Here is a 16415-nt window from a genome sequence, read left to right on the forward strand (position 1 = left end):
AATAATCAGCCACTATTGACCAAAACTACCACTGAGGCGCTGCTAACTAAACACATATGAGAACGAAACTCTCAAATGGCTCACGCCTACTTATCTACTAGTTACACTGAAGGCACAGCTGCACAGAAGTACCAAGTAGGCTTCCCTGCATAGCAGAAGTTCCTTTTACGGCTCCAAATAAGCACGCATGAGCAAAAAGAGAAAGGTGAGCAGATGACGCACCTGATAAGGTGAGAGCCGAATTCTCTCGCCAAACACCACCTGGCCAAGGTTCTCTGCTGGCGATGTCGTCCCATTGGTCGTGCAGAAGTCGAAACTGCACAAAATCAAAACAATCACTAATGGTCAATGAACTCGCTTTGAACTGCAAAACATGAAATGAAATAGTAAAGTGGAAATCGTGGCTGCCATATGAACACAATGCACAAAGCGCTGCCAATCAATATCGGCAGCTTGGACTACACTTCCCACATCCTTCCACTTTTTGATGAAGGCACAGTTACTTATATTAAATTATGGTGTTTTACGTGCCAATAAAAAGGGCATGTTTATGAGGCATGCCACAGTGGAAGACTCCAGATCTATTCCAACCACCTTGACAGTGGCAGGGACCAACTCTTTAGTAAATCTATGCACATGGGTACTTTTGCATTTTGCCCCCTGTATAACTGCGGCCACCATGGCAGGGAAGTGAATTTGAACCCTCAAGCTTGGAAGCACAACACTACAACCAATACACTACAAGAGTGGGTGTGATGTAAGCACAAAACAAGAAAGGATCCTGTCATGATAATAAAACAATACAATGTTGGGAGCTGCGCATTGTCCAAGACATGTAACACAGCTGTGCTGTTAGGAGATACCCAGGTAAAGTTCTATCAGGCTTGGTCTCACAACAAATAGCTGTCCCCAGAGGGACACGGAAGTTTTTAAGACTAACAGCCTGGCAACGTATGGAACATCTGGAAACCATACTTGCTGCATGCACTAGCACCAGCATTGTCCAAAACTTTGCTTGGCCTCAGTTAACGTTGTGATAATGAGCTTGCGGTTACATCATCCTATAAGTTCACAGCCCACACAACAAGGTAACTACATAGTGAAAGCCATGAAGCACTGTGTTATCCCCTCTAACCTCACTTTTGTGTCCTGACAGAATGAAAAGTTACAAAAGTTCACTCCCAGCCCTAGCTATCCGAGGAAGAAAAAAAAAAGAAAGACTTACTGTTGGTACTCGTACGGGATGACGGACTCATCGGAGTCTAGCCTGTTCACAAACAGGTCGATCCTTGTCTGGAAAGAAATAAAGAAAAAATGAGGACGTCTTTTTTTTAAGGATTTCATAGACAGCGACGCAATACACAGCTCTGCATACCTGGTGCATTTCAGCACAAACCACAGTGCATCAAGTTCCCGTTAAACCCAAAGAGTCACGTATAAAAGCGTGCTGGCAGGAAAACATTTTGTACTTGATTTTCATGGCGGAAAAAAAATGTTCAGTCAAAAAAAAAAAGATATAAACGTCATAAAACTAACAATATGCAATATTCTTTTATACTGGAACACACATCATTTTTGAAAATACTAAGCTGTACAGCAATAAAAAAAACGTGCGCTTATTTAATAAGACACTTCACACAAAACATTCACAAGATAACCCATGCCACAAATCTTTGCAGCTCAAAGCCAAGTGAAAAAAAAAAAAAAAATCCTGATGCATTAAATCCATCTGACATTGGGGTGGAGGCATACGTAAAACAGATACCTGTTCCACTTTCATTTGCAACTGGCGAAATGAAAATGTATCTGAGAGACACGGGCCCTGCTGACAAAACATGTCACTCTACAATCGTTCCTTGATTTTGCCAGCCGAGAGTGAAAGGGAAGCATAAGCTTTACCAATGCTTCGGCCCAGATGTCCTACTAAGCGGCGCATGCAACAGCCGCGTACCACAGGGGACAAAAGAGTCATCAATCATCAATCTTGCACGTGCAATACAGAGAGGAAAATTTGGAGCTGCATATTCCAGAACACGGAATTGTACCAAATGGAATTGCAGAGGACTGCAATTGCTTTGAAGTATTCGGTACAGGCATGGACACTTCCTGCAGTGACTAAAGAGATCATTGCTAATTAATTCTCCCTAATTGTCTGGCTGAAATTGAGAACTATTATCATGCTTCATCTCCCATTTGCATGACTTACGTTTAGAGACAGATTTTTCACATATTTCTAGGTGTCTTTTACTCTTAATCACTCTGTGCAAGTTTTTTTTTTTCTTTTTCTCACTCCCTAGCACTTTTAGGACACATCTCGTAACCTGGAAAATTGCTTTGCAGTATGTTTCCATTCCATGCCCATACAATTTTGTAGCAATATAGACCCAAGAGACGAGAAATAAGCAACACATTTGCGTGTTTTTCTTGTGTCCGTGTCCACATGCCTTCTCCTAAAAAACACTACTGATATCAAGCATGAATTGCAGAATGTGCTCAATTGATTCCAGAATGAAAGCATTCAAGATAAAGCCTAAAAAAAAATAGTCCCAAAACATTTTTGATACTACCTTGTATGGCGTTTTGATCGGTGAGCTCTACTCGTTTTAATAATGTAATGAGCCATGTGGGTGCTTTGATGCATTATCACGCTCTTCATCGCATTGGTCACATCACTTTTTTACCATCATAACAGTGTGACATTATGGGTTAGTGAGAGCCCACCATGTCATAAAAGCTTACGTGCTATGCAGCGGACTGCGTGCGAAGCATAGCAGTGCAGTGACCGTGACACTTAATTTCTTTTTTCTTGCATGTGGATGTGCACTGTGATATCATTGGCCATGACTTGAAAATCTGGATAATGGTCATTTCTGCCAGTTCAAGTATTCCAGCCCAAAGAATAGAATTGTGCTACCCGACAGAAGCAAGTTTTAAATATCCTTCTCAGTGCTAAAATACGAACCCAAACACCAGTTTTGCTCCCTAGGGTAATATTCAGAACAAGAATTAAAATATCCCGAACTTCTTTTACTCTTTTTTTTATGACCTTTTAAAGGGCTGTCAAATACAACCATCTTCAGCCTCAATTATTGACTAAATAAAGCTTCTATGACAGCTGCATGTTTAGATCAGATGGTTTATGTTGATGCTTGCCAGCACTCCCTCAACAGCAGCCTTCATAGACTTTTCAGAAGCACAATTTTTAGACCACTTCTCATTGATGCCCCTTATATAGAGCCATAGGTCGGCAAACTCACTCATAAGTGACTCACTCAGATTCAGATCAGCCCTTGAGTCTGAGTGAGCTTGAGTTCGAGTGAGTCCGGTTGAGGAAAATACTCGTGAGTCCGAGTAAGAGCGAGCCCAAAGCACAAAATATATTTCTTGAGCGAGTCTCAGCGAGCTACAATTTTTTTGCCGACCTATATATAAAGCAGTATAGAATATTTACATGCTGGGAACTAGAACGGCGCGCTGAGAGTAACGTGGCCCTTGAAGTTCACTGTCAGGTACCCTTGGATATCAGAGGACTTGTGTGAGCAAGTAAATCATTCATTAGAAGTGGCCCCCAGTGATTCTGAGTGCAGAAAGCTCGCCTGCTGTATCTGCCACCTTGGAGCTGTACAGCAATGGCTGTAACTGGCTTTTCACAGTTTTTGCGCATCCTAGTCTCTAGCTGCTGGAGAAACTCAAGTGCCTCAATGGTGTCTGGACAACAGGCACCACTTGCATCTCTTTATCAAGCGTCATCAGTGGCTATACAGCAAAATATGAAAGGTTTTGGCTTGAGAAGGTTGCAAAGTCTAAGTCACTCAGATCTGCTTGTAAGCCAACTAGGACACCATACAGATTCACTGCCTGCATCAAACCAGAAGTTGACAAAATGAAATAAATTTGCTTGGTCAGCAACAGCAGGGGTCTGTGAAAATGAAAGATTCTAGGGAGGTATGATGACAATGTTTATGCCTATTGTATTCGAAGCAGTGCCCTCAAATACCTTGCACACACTGTGTCCGAACAGCACGTGTCGTTGCTCGGCAGCTAACCTACCGGCATATGCAGATGTCTGCCTCTTACTAAAGCAGCTGAGCAGACAACTCTTGAGCGACATAAAACCTGACTCGCAGACGGCACAGATGCACATTCTAACACACGAAACAGGTCGGCTGTCATCTACACATTTCCTGCTCGGAACAAGAGTAAAAAAATGCATGCCACAGCACGAAAATGGCACGCGGATGCAGGATGTCAGCTTGCAGCTGTTGTTGCGTCACCCTCAAGTAAAAGGTAGCGTGTCGCGCAAGTCAATATTTTTTGAACATCTTGAAACCAGCGCAAAAAAATGATGCGGACAACAGAAGATTAAGGAAACACCACAGCGACTTTTTTTTTTTTGAATGCTCATTATCATGACTATTCTTTCATTTGGCAGCACACGTGGGAGAGCCTGCAATTTTCATGGTTGCTTAATGTTTTCTTTCGGATTCAAGATGGAGGCTTTTTGACGTCCTTTGTGGAGAGTGGTCACATGCATTGTCATTATTTAAGTGTGCATGTAGCATGAAACAAAATTTCAGCTGCAGGTAAGCGCTGTGCTGTGTCCATTATCTTCTGCTGTCCGTGTCTTTTTTTGTGTGTGCTGTTTTGTGATGTTCAAGAACCATTGCCAACTAAACCAGTTGTTTATTCTTCTAAAGTAAATCTTTAGCTTGTGGCACACAAAGACTTGTTTGAAGACAGCAACAGTGAAAAAGGTGCAGATTTAGACACAGCGAACACCGGAGGGGTGAGACCCACTTAGCAGCTCACCGCTTCTCACAATTAAATGTCGATATGCTTTGCGGAATGAACAAGCTACAACACACAAAAAGGATGCAGTCAACAGGATGAAGCCTGTGCGTGGAAAATACTATTTATCGGCTGGGAGCACTTATGGTCCCACTGGCATTTCAATCAACTTTCTTATGTGGTTGGCCTCAAGGCTTCCCGTTTCCATCTACCACGGCAAGCACTGTACCACAAATGGGCACCAGGCTCCTTGAAAGTCTAATTGCATGTCGAGTGCTTCATGCACAGCTTATTTTGTCTGCATATACACACACACACACACACACACACACACACACACACACACACACACACACACACATTGAAAGGATCGAACTGAATGTCAGTCCACAGTGAGAGATAGTTTCCACATTTAAAAACAGTTTTGCAGACATTTCAAACAATTTTGCAAACACCCATGGCACCCATGGCAAGAGCTGCAGAAAGATGCTTTGAATGGACAGTTATGCTGAACAGACAGAGTTTGAGATGTACAAAGCCTGCATTCAGAAACTACTTAAAAGTGTATCGTGACAGTGCACTGCATGGAGCAATGCAGATGATGGATATATTTAGCAAAGTAATCTTGATCTTGTCTTTGCAAGGAGCCAGTTCCGAGAGATCAAGCGTACATGAACAATCAGTTGTACGAGTGTACGGAAAACCATGTCATTCATCTGGTATGGAGAACAATGTTGTTCTCCATACAAGATGTATGGCGAGTCATCACGTTAACAGAAGTAATATTTGCGTAAGAGTGTGTGGTTTAAAGCTTCCCACCCGTTACAAAGGGCGCAGCCACAATTCTTCATCATCAGTCACAGCCATGGCGTGCGCAGGGTCTTCCCCTTTGGGTGGGGGGGTCAAAGTGTCATCGCAGCGCAACGTCATGAAGCCTGTATAGTTGTGTTGCTACTTATAGCCAAAATCCAAATATACAGAAGTTCAAGAAAAGATGGAGGATTCAAGTGATGAAAAATCGCCGAACCGGGAATGTCGGTGTAGCCAACGTTTTGACCAGGCGACTTTTCTTTCTCGGAGAGACTCTGGCAAGTCCTCTCGCCGAAACGTTGTCTCGGGTGACATTCTGTTCAACTATTTCTCAGCACTTTGCATCAAGTGTTAATTACTCATGAATATAGCGCCTGGTTAAGAACGGTGCGCAAGTGCCACTGTCACTTGCCATGAGCCCCCCCAACATATCAATGGACTAAGACGGTCAATCCGATAAGCACAAAATTTTCGAAAACTTGACTGCTTGGAATGATGCCTCCCATCAAATGCCAAAGCCGACATGATGCATTTGAAGTGTACGTTCAGTCTTGAATACATCGTTAGATTCTAATAATGATGGATCAATATAACAGCATACACCAACAAAGTCAAATGCGAGACGTAAGCCCTTCATTATAAAAGTGCGAACCTCACTGTCTTAATACAAGAAAGCTTAAGATTTAACCCCAATTCGGTGTTTAACAACTGCGCCTACAACGAAAGCAGCCTGAGCAGTGCGGCTAACTACTTTGAGAAGGCCACGAGTGGCGCAAAATTCCTGGAGATTAAAGGCAAGTAGATTGCAGTCAGCGTGAATGCCAGGTGTAAGTCATCTGCCCAGTAAACAAATTGAGCACATGCGATCGCCCCGCTGTGTAGATTTCCCAAGAGTCCGTTAGAAGACATGCGTGGCCAACTGGAAAATGTCGCACATGCGCCCGACGCGCTGCCCATTTCGCAAGTGTTAAAAGGAGTAAGAATTAGCATTCGCTTCCTGACGATATTTGCTGGGAACATCTGGCTGAAACGCGAAAGCGCGCCCTTTCTTTTGCAGAACACCGCGAAAGCCCCGTCAGCAACGTAAAGCAGGCAGTGGCAACGCAAAAGCAAGCGGGTTGCTCGCGAATGATTGATTGATTGTTAGTTCCGATCTGGTTCGATTCGTTGTCACGGTCCGGCGCTAACAGGGCAGGCAACTTTTTCCACCGCTCCGTCAGGCGGCGACGGAAGAAGACCGGGAGAAACTCATTCGTTCCTTTATCACCAACCGGCTTATCGCACCACAAAGATGCGATGATTCACAACGTCACAGCTGCTGCCGCGCTTACAACCGTCGCTACGAGAAAGGCAACCGTGACTGGGACTCCGCTGCTCACTACTGAGACGGCGGAAGGCTTTATTACACCACGAAGTAACCTTGCATATTCGCCGAGTCGCGATCACAGCGCTTTCGCTATCATTTCCATGCCGATGTTGCACGCTCGGCTGCGCTACCGCTACGCTAAGGGGGCGACGTCGCTGCTGCCAAGACGCATAAAGACCACATTCGAGATTCGCGTAATTTCAGGTCCCGCCGGTAAGCACGAACAGCGTGGCGCCGCGCGGTCGCGGCTTGCCGAGAAAGAAACAAAAAATAACGCGAAGAAACGGAACACCAAGTGCAAACACTGTGGTTTCGTGTACACGGCTCCTGGAGCGCAGCTTCGTGACGCACCCCGTTGAAACACCTGCGGCGACGCTGCTCGCGCTGTGCCTTCGGCGCGTCGTGGCAACATTGCGATACACGAAATCAACGCGTGCGCATCGCACGAATCGCTCAACAAGATCGTCACCGGGTTCTTACTTGGCACTGCTTGGTTGTCGAGCCTGGCTTGCAGTAGTTGACGGGGGCAAGGCCGGGGAGGTAGAAAGCGGATGCTACGTGAAGCACGGCCGGAATCAGCACTGCGAACAGTGCCGGGGTCCTCGTAGGAGACATTGCTCGTCGCTTTCTCGTACACGGGGCGCCAAACATCGGGGTGCACACGGGGTCTCTTCTACGGGACCGCTACGAGAAGGCGCCGTAAAGGCCGTAGAGCCCACATCAGCCGTTCCACGATTCTAAAAAATATAAAAGTAGGCGGCGTGTCTGTCGCTGTCAGGAAAGCGGTGACAACTTCCTGTCGTAGTGGCCAGACGTAAGGAGAAAAAAGAAGCGCTTTCATGAGCGAAACCGAAACTGAAATACCAGAGATGCGTGGCCATGCTACGGGAGCGCAATTACTGATATTCAACGAGTGCTAATGAAGCTGATGTTATTCAAGCAATAATAAATGTATGTGAGAAGCACAAAGCGGAAAACTGGGCGTATACAAAGAAAAAATAATAAGCGGCGGGGAAAAAGAGAGAACTCAAGCGCAGTCTAGAAACTATTTTTTGCATCATAGCGGAGATTCCACGCATGCATCGCTGTTCTCCCTAATAAAGACGGATTCAATAATCTCTCTAGTTCTCATGGCGTAGGTGAGGTAATGCGAAAATTGGAAACGCAGGCACATTTATTATTATTATTATTATTATTATTATTATTATTATTATTATTATTATTATTATTATTATTATTATTATTATTATTATTATTATTATTATTATTATTATTATTATTATTATTTGTTGGTTTGAATACATAGAAAACACGAAGACACAGAGTAAATAGGGAGGGAACAAGCTGACAACTGCCACAACGCCTGCCTCTTCGGGAAGGGGGAAACAGGGGAAAAGAAGATGGGAAAAAGAAAGAGGGAAGAAAGGAGGAAAGAAAAAACAAATAACACAGACGTAAACAAAAATAAATAGTCACATGAAAAAATGTCTAAAAACGCGAGGCCAAATCGGTATTGTTTAAGAAAGTAAGCAAGGCTTGAGCACTTAAGACCAATAAGGCCATATTGATGAGCAGTGCTCGCTGCATAACGAATGCGGTACACTAAAAAATTATGTGTTCTAGTGTCTCACGTGAGCCATACGACGTACATACATGACGGACTGTCTACACGTCTTTGACGGTATAATCGCTCACGCACTGATACAGCCAACTCTTACATAAGAGGGCTCTGTCGTGGATTGCTTCGTCGTGACACTTCCGGCGATGTGCGTTCTAATTTGCAATCCCGGAACAGCTGCCTTTAAATTTAGAGCGTTGTCGTCCTCATGCCTATATATAGTCAGCCCAATGCATACCTTTTTGCAAGCCAGGGATGCAATAAAATACATCGCGTCGACAATTCATCCAGCGATTAGTATGGCTTTAGTATGGTATACGAAAAACCAAGTCATCACAGTCTTCGTTTTTAATCAAGTATGGAACATATCCGCTGCAGCTTAGGAAAAACGTTTACGTTAAATTTCTTAATGTCACACTGTATTTTCATGCGAATTACTTGTGTTAGCCTTTCTCGCCCAGATAAAAAAAATTGCAGTGGCTTAGCTTAGCTATGCCAGAATATACGTAGCGTTAGTTGAGGTTCAGCTGATTGTTCTTAGCATTCCTGGTTGTCAAGCTTCTCCGTTTTTCTGCGCCGTTTAGCAGCATTTGCGCTCTCCTTCTCCATGGCTATACTACACTGGCAAACGCCAGCCAGCTGGTCTGACAAGTGGATAATCTCCCAGCCCTTCCGTTTTTCTTTTCCTCCTCCTCCTCACCGCTATATATATACCCCCACTGATACGTCTGCGCATGCGCGCAAAATGAGGCGCTATCAAGTGGCTCCGGCGCAGTGCCAGACGGCCACTGTGCAACGGAGGCGCACAGCTGGGGGCGCGCCGGCGCCAGTGCGTCTGCCGCGGCTATGACTTCACTCCTCTGGAATGCGCAGACCGGCGAGGCACGCGGCGGCGGCTCCCGTGCGCCAGCTATGCGCCGTGTGACGTCACTGCTCCTCGCGCATGCGCAGCACGGCTCTCAAACTGCCACGCGAAATCGCTTCGCCTCGGCCAGTGTAGCTAACGCTACAATATCTTTTCTAAATGTGATAGCACAGGTGGCATACAAATGATGAAGGGCCGAGCTTTGTGAATATATATGCATGCCCGTAGAAGACTGTCTGGGGCTCAAGCAAATCTGATCTTTTTCTCGTAACGCCATAGAAGGCATGCCAACTGCGCCCAGCCCCTGCCTCATCATGTGCTACGCTCAAGGACCTCTTGCCTTCTCTCTTTGGCATAGTGAAGAACACTTGTGTCAGTAATCTTCGGATGGGACGCCGCGAGTTCTCTAAGGCGGTCATTAAGACAGACACCTGTCTCTCATAATGGTATTTAGCGCAAACACTAGACAATAGACAAAGGAGAGGACGTGGACCTCTCTTTCCTATGTACACACCGCCGCAAGTCAAGGGGATTCTATACCGGTGGTGCATGGTACGGATTGCCTAACACATCCATAATAATAATAATTGTTTGGGTTTTACGCCCCAAAACCACGACACGATTACGAGAGACGCCGTAGTGGAGGGCTCCAGAAATTTCGACTACCTGGGGTTTTTTAACGTGCACCTAAATCCAAGTACACGGGCCTCAATCATTTTTGCCTGCATCGAAAATGCGGCCGCCGCAGCCGGGATTCGATCCCGCGACCTTCTGGTCAGCATTCGAGCACCATAACCACTAAACCACCGTGGCGGGTTAGCCTCAGACATCCAGTAGTGCAGTCAGGTTTCTTGAGTCGGATTCTACCCCCTACAGTCAAATCCGACTATATCGGACTCGAGTAAATGGAATTGTGCTTTATATAGAACTATTTTCGAACACGACAATGTTTTAACATTAATGCATAGGAAAATCTACGGCTAAATCGAACAAAAATAGCCGGAACACTTCATACATCGAACGTCGGAGAGCGCGAAACGCCCCGAAAAGTTGGCTTTCCCTCACAGGAAGTTTGCTTATCCTCACGGAAGGGGACTTTCCCGCATGCATTTGGGAGAGCGAGCGGTGTGATTAGGAGAGCGCCGCGCAGAGCGAGTACATACCACCGCTTGTCGTCATGTGTTTCGTCCCGTGATTTCTGGTCGTCGTGCCCGTTGGGTTCGCTTCTCAGCGATTCTCCGCTCCGTAAGGCAATGGCTGCCGTAAAAAAATAAGAACCTGCTGTTCTCCGCAAAGCCGGCGATGATCAACGCAGTCGAAAGTAGAGAACAGAAGTCTGACGTCGCCTCAAGAATCAAGCTGAGTACGGTAGTGAAGAACAAGGCACACTTGAGGCGCCCGACGAGTGCGCACAGCTGCGTGTGAAGATGTTGAGTTGTGCACATAGATACCGTATTTTCTCGCGTGTAACCCGCAGCCCCGTACAAGCCGCGGAAAAATATAAAACAAAAAAGTCACCTCTGTATAACCCGCAAAAACAAATACAAACAACGGAAAAAAAGAATTCAGGTACTGCCAGGAAGCCGCCTTTCTTGCATTATCTTAAAGCAGTGTCGTGAAGCCAACTTGCGCACCGAAATTCGCGTATAAAATAAAGCAAGTTCTTCAGAAGTTTTATATCGAATTATACGATATATCAAACATATTTCCAGTTTTTTTTTCGCGAGTTCGACTGTAGTTCGCTACATAAAAATGACAATTTACTCGGTGCGGAAAAGACGTACGAAAAATTTTCCTGCACTCTTATGAGGTGGTGCGCCACGCGATGAATGTAAGGAAGCCTTGTACTACTTGAAGCGGCTAAAAAAAAATCTTTCGACACCACAGGCGCGGATCCACGGGGGCATCAAAGTGGACGATTGGGCCAGTTGGTGATTCATGATCGAGGTAACTGCGCGGAAAAAAAGACGACAAGCAGGCGGGGACAGCGCTTGCTTGCTTGCTGGTTCCTTGCATTTAGCTCACACCCACAACGGGGGATTGGCCAAGAAGCCGGCGGCTGATGTAAATTGGAACATTAAGTATAAGTCAGGGAAAGGGAAAAATTGCTTTTTTCAAATAGAATAACGTGAATGTCGTGATACAGAAAAAGGACATAAAGAAATAAATAAGAGTTCTTTTTTTTAGAGAATTGAAACAATGATTTGAAAAACAATGAATTAGCAAGGTAATCTCATTGTGTCATCCAGGAATTCGCAGATGGCCCCGCAGACGTTCCTGTTACTACATTCCAATGAAGCGTCCCCAAAGCAAAGAATATTTAGAGTACTTGTGGTATTCCGAACTTTTGTAGCGTTAGCTACACTTGCCTAGCCGGAGCCGATTTCACGTGGATCCTCATGAGCCGTGCTGCGCATGCGCGAGGATCAGTGACGTCACACAGCTGGCTCACCGGAGCCGACATCTCACGCGCTCTCCGCCACCGCCGCGCGCGGCTCGCCGCTGTTTGTCTGCGCGCTCGGGAGGAGTGGCGTCGTAGCCGCGGCAGACAAACTGGCGCCGACGCGCGCGACTCGCCGCCGCCGGTCTGCGCTTTCCAGAGGAGTGACGTCGTAGCCTTGGCAGACGTATTGGCGCCAGCACGCGCGCAGCTATTCGCCTTCGCTGTGCATTCTGACACTGTGCTGGAGCCGCTTGATAGCGCCTCCGACTGGCGTTTGCAGGTGGGTAACGCAGTGGAGAAGTAGAGCGCAAATGCTGCTCAACGGCGCAGAAGAGCCAAGAAGCTTATCTCATCGTATCTCGAAGAACCTGGCAATTAGCGGTTAAGCGTACGAAGAATGAACAGAAGAAGGCTAATAATCCTAGACAATCTGGAAAGCTAAGAATAATCAGCTGAACCTTTGCTAACGCTACGTATATCCTGGCATAGCCGAGCTAAGCCACTGCAATTTTTTGAATAAAATTTCAAAGCACTCGTCTGCTTGTCGTCCTTGTTTTCTTCCGCGCAGTGTATCTCGACCAGGGGGATGGCCGGAGATCCTGAGTCCCCCCTCAAATTTCTGCGTCGCCTCTCACTGACAGGGTGATGACCATCTCGCAAAAGCTATGACCACCAGAATTCTTCAAGAGCACTTTTAGCGAATTCTTCGAGTGGTAACAGGCATAGGAGTAAAGCTCGCTAGCAAGCTTAGCTCTTTACCGTAGGGGGGTGGTGTGACGAAGTTGTCGTAGTTATTTTTTCGCATGAACACCTTGGACCTTCCGGCGCCGGCTGTGCCTTGCTTTTCCCGTCGGCGGCGTCGAGCGCCCGGGGACGTCCGTCTTGTCAAGTACGTCCATGTACACGCCAGCGCCTTTGCGCCATATCAACTTAGTTCTAGGGGTGTACGAATATTCGAAAATTTAGAATAACGAATCGAATAGCTTTATATTCGGTTCTGTACTCGAATCGAATAGTGCATATTCGAAATACCGAATATTTTTCGAATAATCAGCAACGACGAAAAATTCTCGAAGGAACTAGACGTTGGAACAGCGAGGGTTAATTTAAAGGCTATTGATAAATTACCACATTGAATACTGTAGTCACTGCTGTATTTCTGCCTGCAGTTACAAAATATTTCGAAGGCTCTAGTGGCTGCTGCATAGGAGCTTGCCTCACTTTAAACAATTGTGTTTTTTTTTTGTGGGTTAAAAGTAATCGTAATGTTCCTTTGTAAAAGCTTGTGAGTATCTGTTCCAAATAAAATGTTGTAGAATTCTTGGGCTGTTTTAAAAATTGTTACCTTACCAGTCTTGGGCTGCTTTGAAAATGGTTGTCTCAGTTTTAGAAAACTATTCGAACAGTATTCGATCTGTATTCGTACTCGATTCGGTTGTAAAATTTACTGTTCGCACACCCTAACTTAGTTCTTTTTCGGGGTGTCATCTGATGGCTCTCTCGCCATTACCTGAAAAATTCAGGGGTGCGGCGAAGCGCGGTCATGCAGGAGAAAGAAAGCTAACAGAGCGGAGAGGATAATAATGGTGTAGCGCGAAGACACATAAGAAAGACACGGAAACACACAACACAGGCGCCTGTGTTGTGTGTTTCCGTGTCTTTCTTATGTGTCTGTGCGCTACCACATGATTATTAGCAAACACCAACTGGCCGAAGAAGAGGTCCTTCTGCAGAGCGGAGAGGAGTCTACTGAAGCAACGCGAATAGAGGCACCGCGAATACAAACAGCGAAAGCGGACAATGTCGAAAGACCACGAGTCCAAGGAAAAACGTCACAGGCCGCAGTCGCCCACGCCGGAGAAACGCGGGCAGGCAGGCGTCTTACATGAGCATAAATGCGAATATTGTGTTGCTGGTAATCAGTCCCCATATAAATGTTGCGGCCCCACGATTTTTTTTTTTTAACTTCAACTCTTTGTGAGAGGTGTGTTTGGTGGATGTGGGGGAAGATAATAAAAGACGGCTTTGCCGAGTTCAGGACGCGAAGGGCCGGACCAAGCAGAGACCGCGCCGGTTTTCTTTGAGTTTTATGTTGTATCCTGTCGAGGTGCCCCTGCAGTGTAGATAAACTTAAACAATAAATTAGTCAGCTTAATATGGCCCCCTGTCCTTCAGAAGTTCGTCTGTCTGCCCTTCAGTGCTGCGTAACGACTGCCTGGACTTCGGCACTGCAATGTCACAGAAAAGAATATTGACATTTTTAAGACGAACACGTTTCAAGGTCGTGTGAAGCCCCAAATAAATCTTGCAAAGGAAGAAGTGAGCGAGCCACCTGCGTCTGAGCACGCCAGCATCGAGAGTACTTCATTCAAATCAATAAAAAATAAAGAGAAGGCACGTGAGCGAGCGAGCTGCCCGTCTACTTCGCACTTCGTTTTTCAGCCGTTCGTGCGAGCAGCAGCGCAGTAGTCACCATGTCCTGCTGGGATGCCCCTGCCAAGCATGCGCGGTCTAGACGTGGGGAGACGCGCGAGTCGCGTCCTCTTCTAGTCGAGGCTATGTCTAGCCACCATATCGAGGCCGGGCCAAATTTGGCAGCTGTGGGTTCTTGCGCTGCTGTCTCATTTCGAGAACACCGTCGCATGATGCCTATGCGTCGCTGTGCGGGCTCAGGGCTTCATTCCACAACACTATGCGTCCAACCAGGCTTTTGCTTTCGCATTCTTATTAAGTTCTAAGCACAAAATTGCAAATTGATTACGATGGATGAACCACGATTCTACAAATTTCCTTGGTCCCCATCATTCTTCCCGTGCCGGTGTCGTCACATTGTCAAAATCTAACACGTGTCCTTTTGTCAGACAGAGCACGTGTTGCATGTGTGCCTTTTACAACGTCCCTTGCGTACTGCTTGAGGCGAGTACGACGTCGTCGCCCCGTCTCACCGAAGTAACTGGCATCACAGTCCATGCAGTTGACCTTGTACACCACGCCGCTTTATTCGTCCGGAGGGGTGCGGTTCTTACGTTTCGCGAACACATTGGCGAGTGTGCGTGTGGGTTTGAACACAGTTCACACTCCCAAAGGCCTCAAGGCCCAACGCACTGCTTCTGACACACCGCGAACATACGGAATGCACACAAAAAAAGTTGCCCGATTAGTGCTGCTCTCGCGAGGTCGTTGCATGCGGCGTCGTGTATCGACGACAAAGCGCTGAGGGTAGCTCCGTTTATTCAAAACAGTGGCAACATTAGTTTCTTCATGCTCCCTTAGGTCCTGCGTCGACGACAGCGCGTCGCAGCGTGACAGAAGTGTACGCACACCTGCATATTTGTGTCCCGCAGGGTGGTGCGAGTCGAAACTCAGCACACTGCCGCTATCGCAAGATTTGCGGTATAAGGCTGTCTCCAATGAATCGCCCTCGCTCCGACGTGCCAGCACATCGAGAAAGGCTAAAGTGCCACCATCCTCCACTTCGCAAGTTAACTGGATGGAAGGATGAACGTTATTCAGAGCCCCATGCATGGCATGCAGATTGCGCTTTTCTATAATGACGAAAGTGTCGTCTACATAGCGGCAGTAGATTTTGACAGCGAAAGGAGAGGTTGACAGAAATGCAGTTTCCACGTGTTCCATTAACAGATCTGCCACGATTACTGACACGGGACCGCCCATCGGGAGACCTTCTATTTGGTGCTATACAGCTCCAGCAAAAGCGAAATATGTTTGCTTCAAGCAGAATCTCAGCAAAATCAAGACGTCATCTACAGTTAGAGAAGTGCGACTTGCCAACGTACAATCATCTTGCAGGCGCTTCTCGATTATACCTGTGGCAAAGTTAGCATAATTAGAGACGTGAGTTGGGCTAGTTGGTGCGTATTAACTGCAGACATGACTGAATGGTGCAACAACAAAAAAAAAAAGACAAGGTAGAGACGACAGACAGGACGGAGCGCTCCGTACTGTCTGTCGTCTCTACCTTGTCTGTGGATTTTTTATGCTATTCAGTCATGTCCGCAGTGGCGAAGTTAAATGGCACGTTGGTGAATAAAGACACGACATCAAATAATACCATAACACCCTCATCACCAAGCTGTTGCTGACGTATCATCGTGACAAATTCTTTGGAATTCTTAACCGTGAACGTGTTTGCTTCCGCAAGTTTATAAATTTCACACAAAAACTTTGACAAATTGTATGTAGGGGATCCAACAAAAGAAACAATAGGCCGCAGGAGACAGCCATCTTTGTGAACTTTCGGCAATCCGTACGCTCTCGGAGTCGCTCCGTCAGACGAAAAAAGACGACGGCATAACGATTGTTCAACTATTCCTCTCGTTTTTAGCATGCGCAGATAGGCTAATACCGTCGTCTTTTTTCGTCTGACGGAGCGACTCCGAGAGCGTACGGATTGCCGAAAGTTCACAAAGATGGCTGTCCCCTGCGGCATATCTTTTCTTTTGTTGGATTTTATGTATGTTCTTTTGTTGAATTTTTAATCTATTTTCTTTTGTTGGACTTTATG

General features: G+C 46.2%; 1 protein-coding gene across 1 annotated transcript in view; it reads right to left on the reverse strand.

Annotated features, from left to right (window-relative positions):
• Positions 1-7717, reverse strand: part of LOC119386788 (transmembrane 9 superfamily member 2) — a 53065-nt gene extending 45348 nt beyond the window's left edge. The window contains exons 1-3 of the mRNA XM_037654061.1: positions 7445-7717; positions 1226-1293; positions 223-316 (exon numbers count right to left, since the gene is read on the reverse strand). Coding sequence (XP_037509989.1) covers positions 223-316; positions 1226-1293; positions 7445-7615 — 333 coding nt within the window. The 5' untranslated portion in view covers positions 7616-7717. The remainder of the gene's footprint in view (positions 1-222; positions 317-1225; positions 1294-7444) is intronic.
• Between the last annotated feature and the right edge of the window lie 8698 nt (positions 7718-16415).

The sequence above is a fragment of the Rhipicephalus sanguineus genome, chromosome 3 (assembly GCF_013339695.2).
Source record: "Rhipicephalus sanguineus isolate Rsan-2018 chromosome 3, BIME_Rsan_1.4, whole genome shotgun sequence".
Taxonomy (NCBI): domain Eukaryota; kingdom Metazoa; phylum Arthropoda; class Arachnida; order Ixodida; family Ixodidae; genus Rhipicephalus; species Rhipicephalus sanguineus.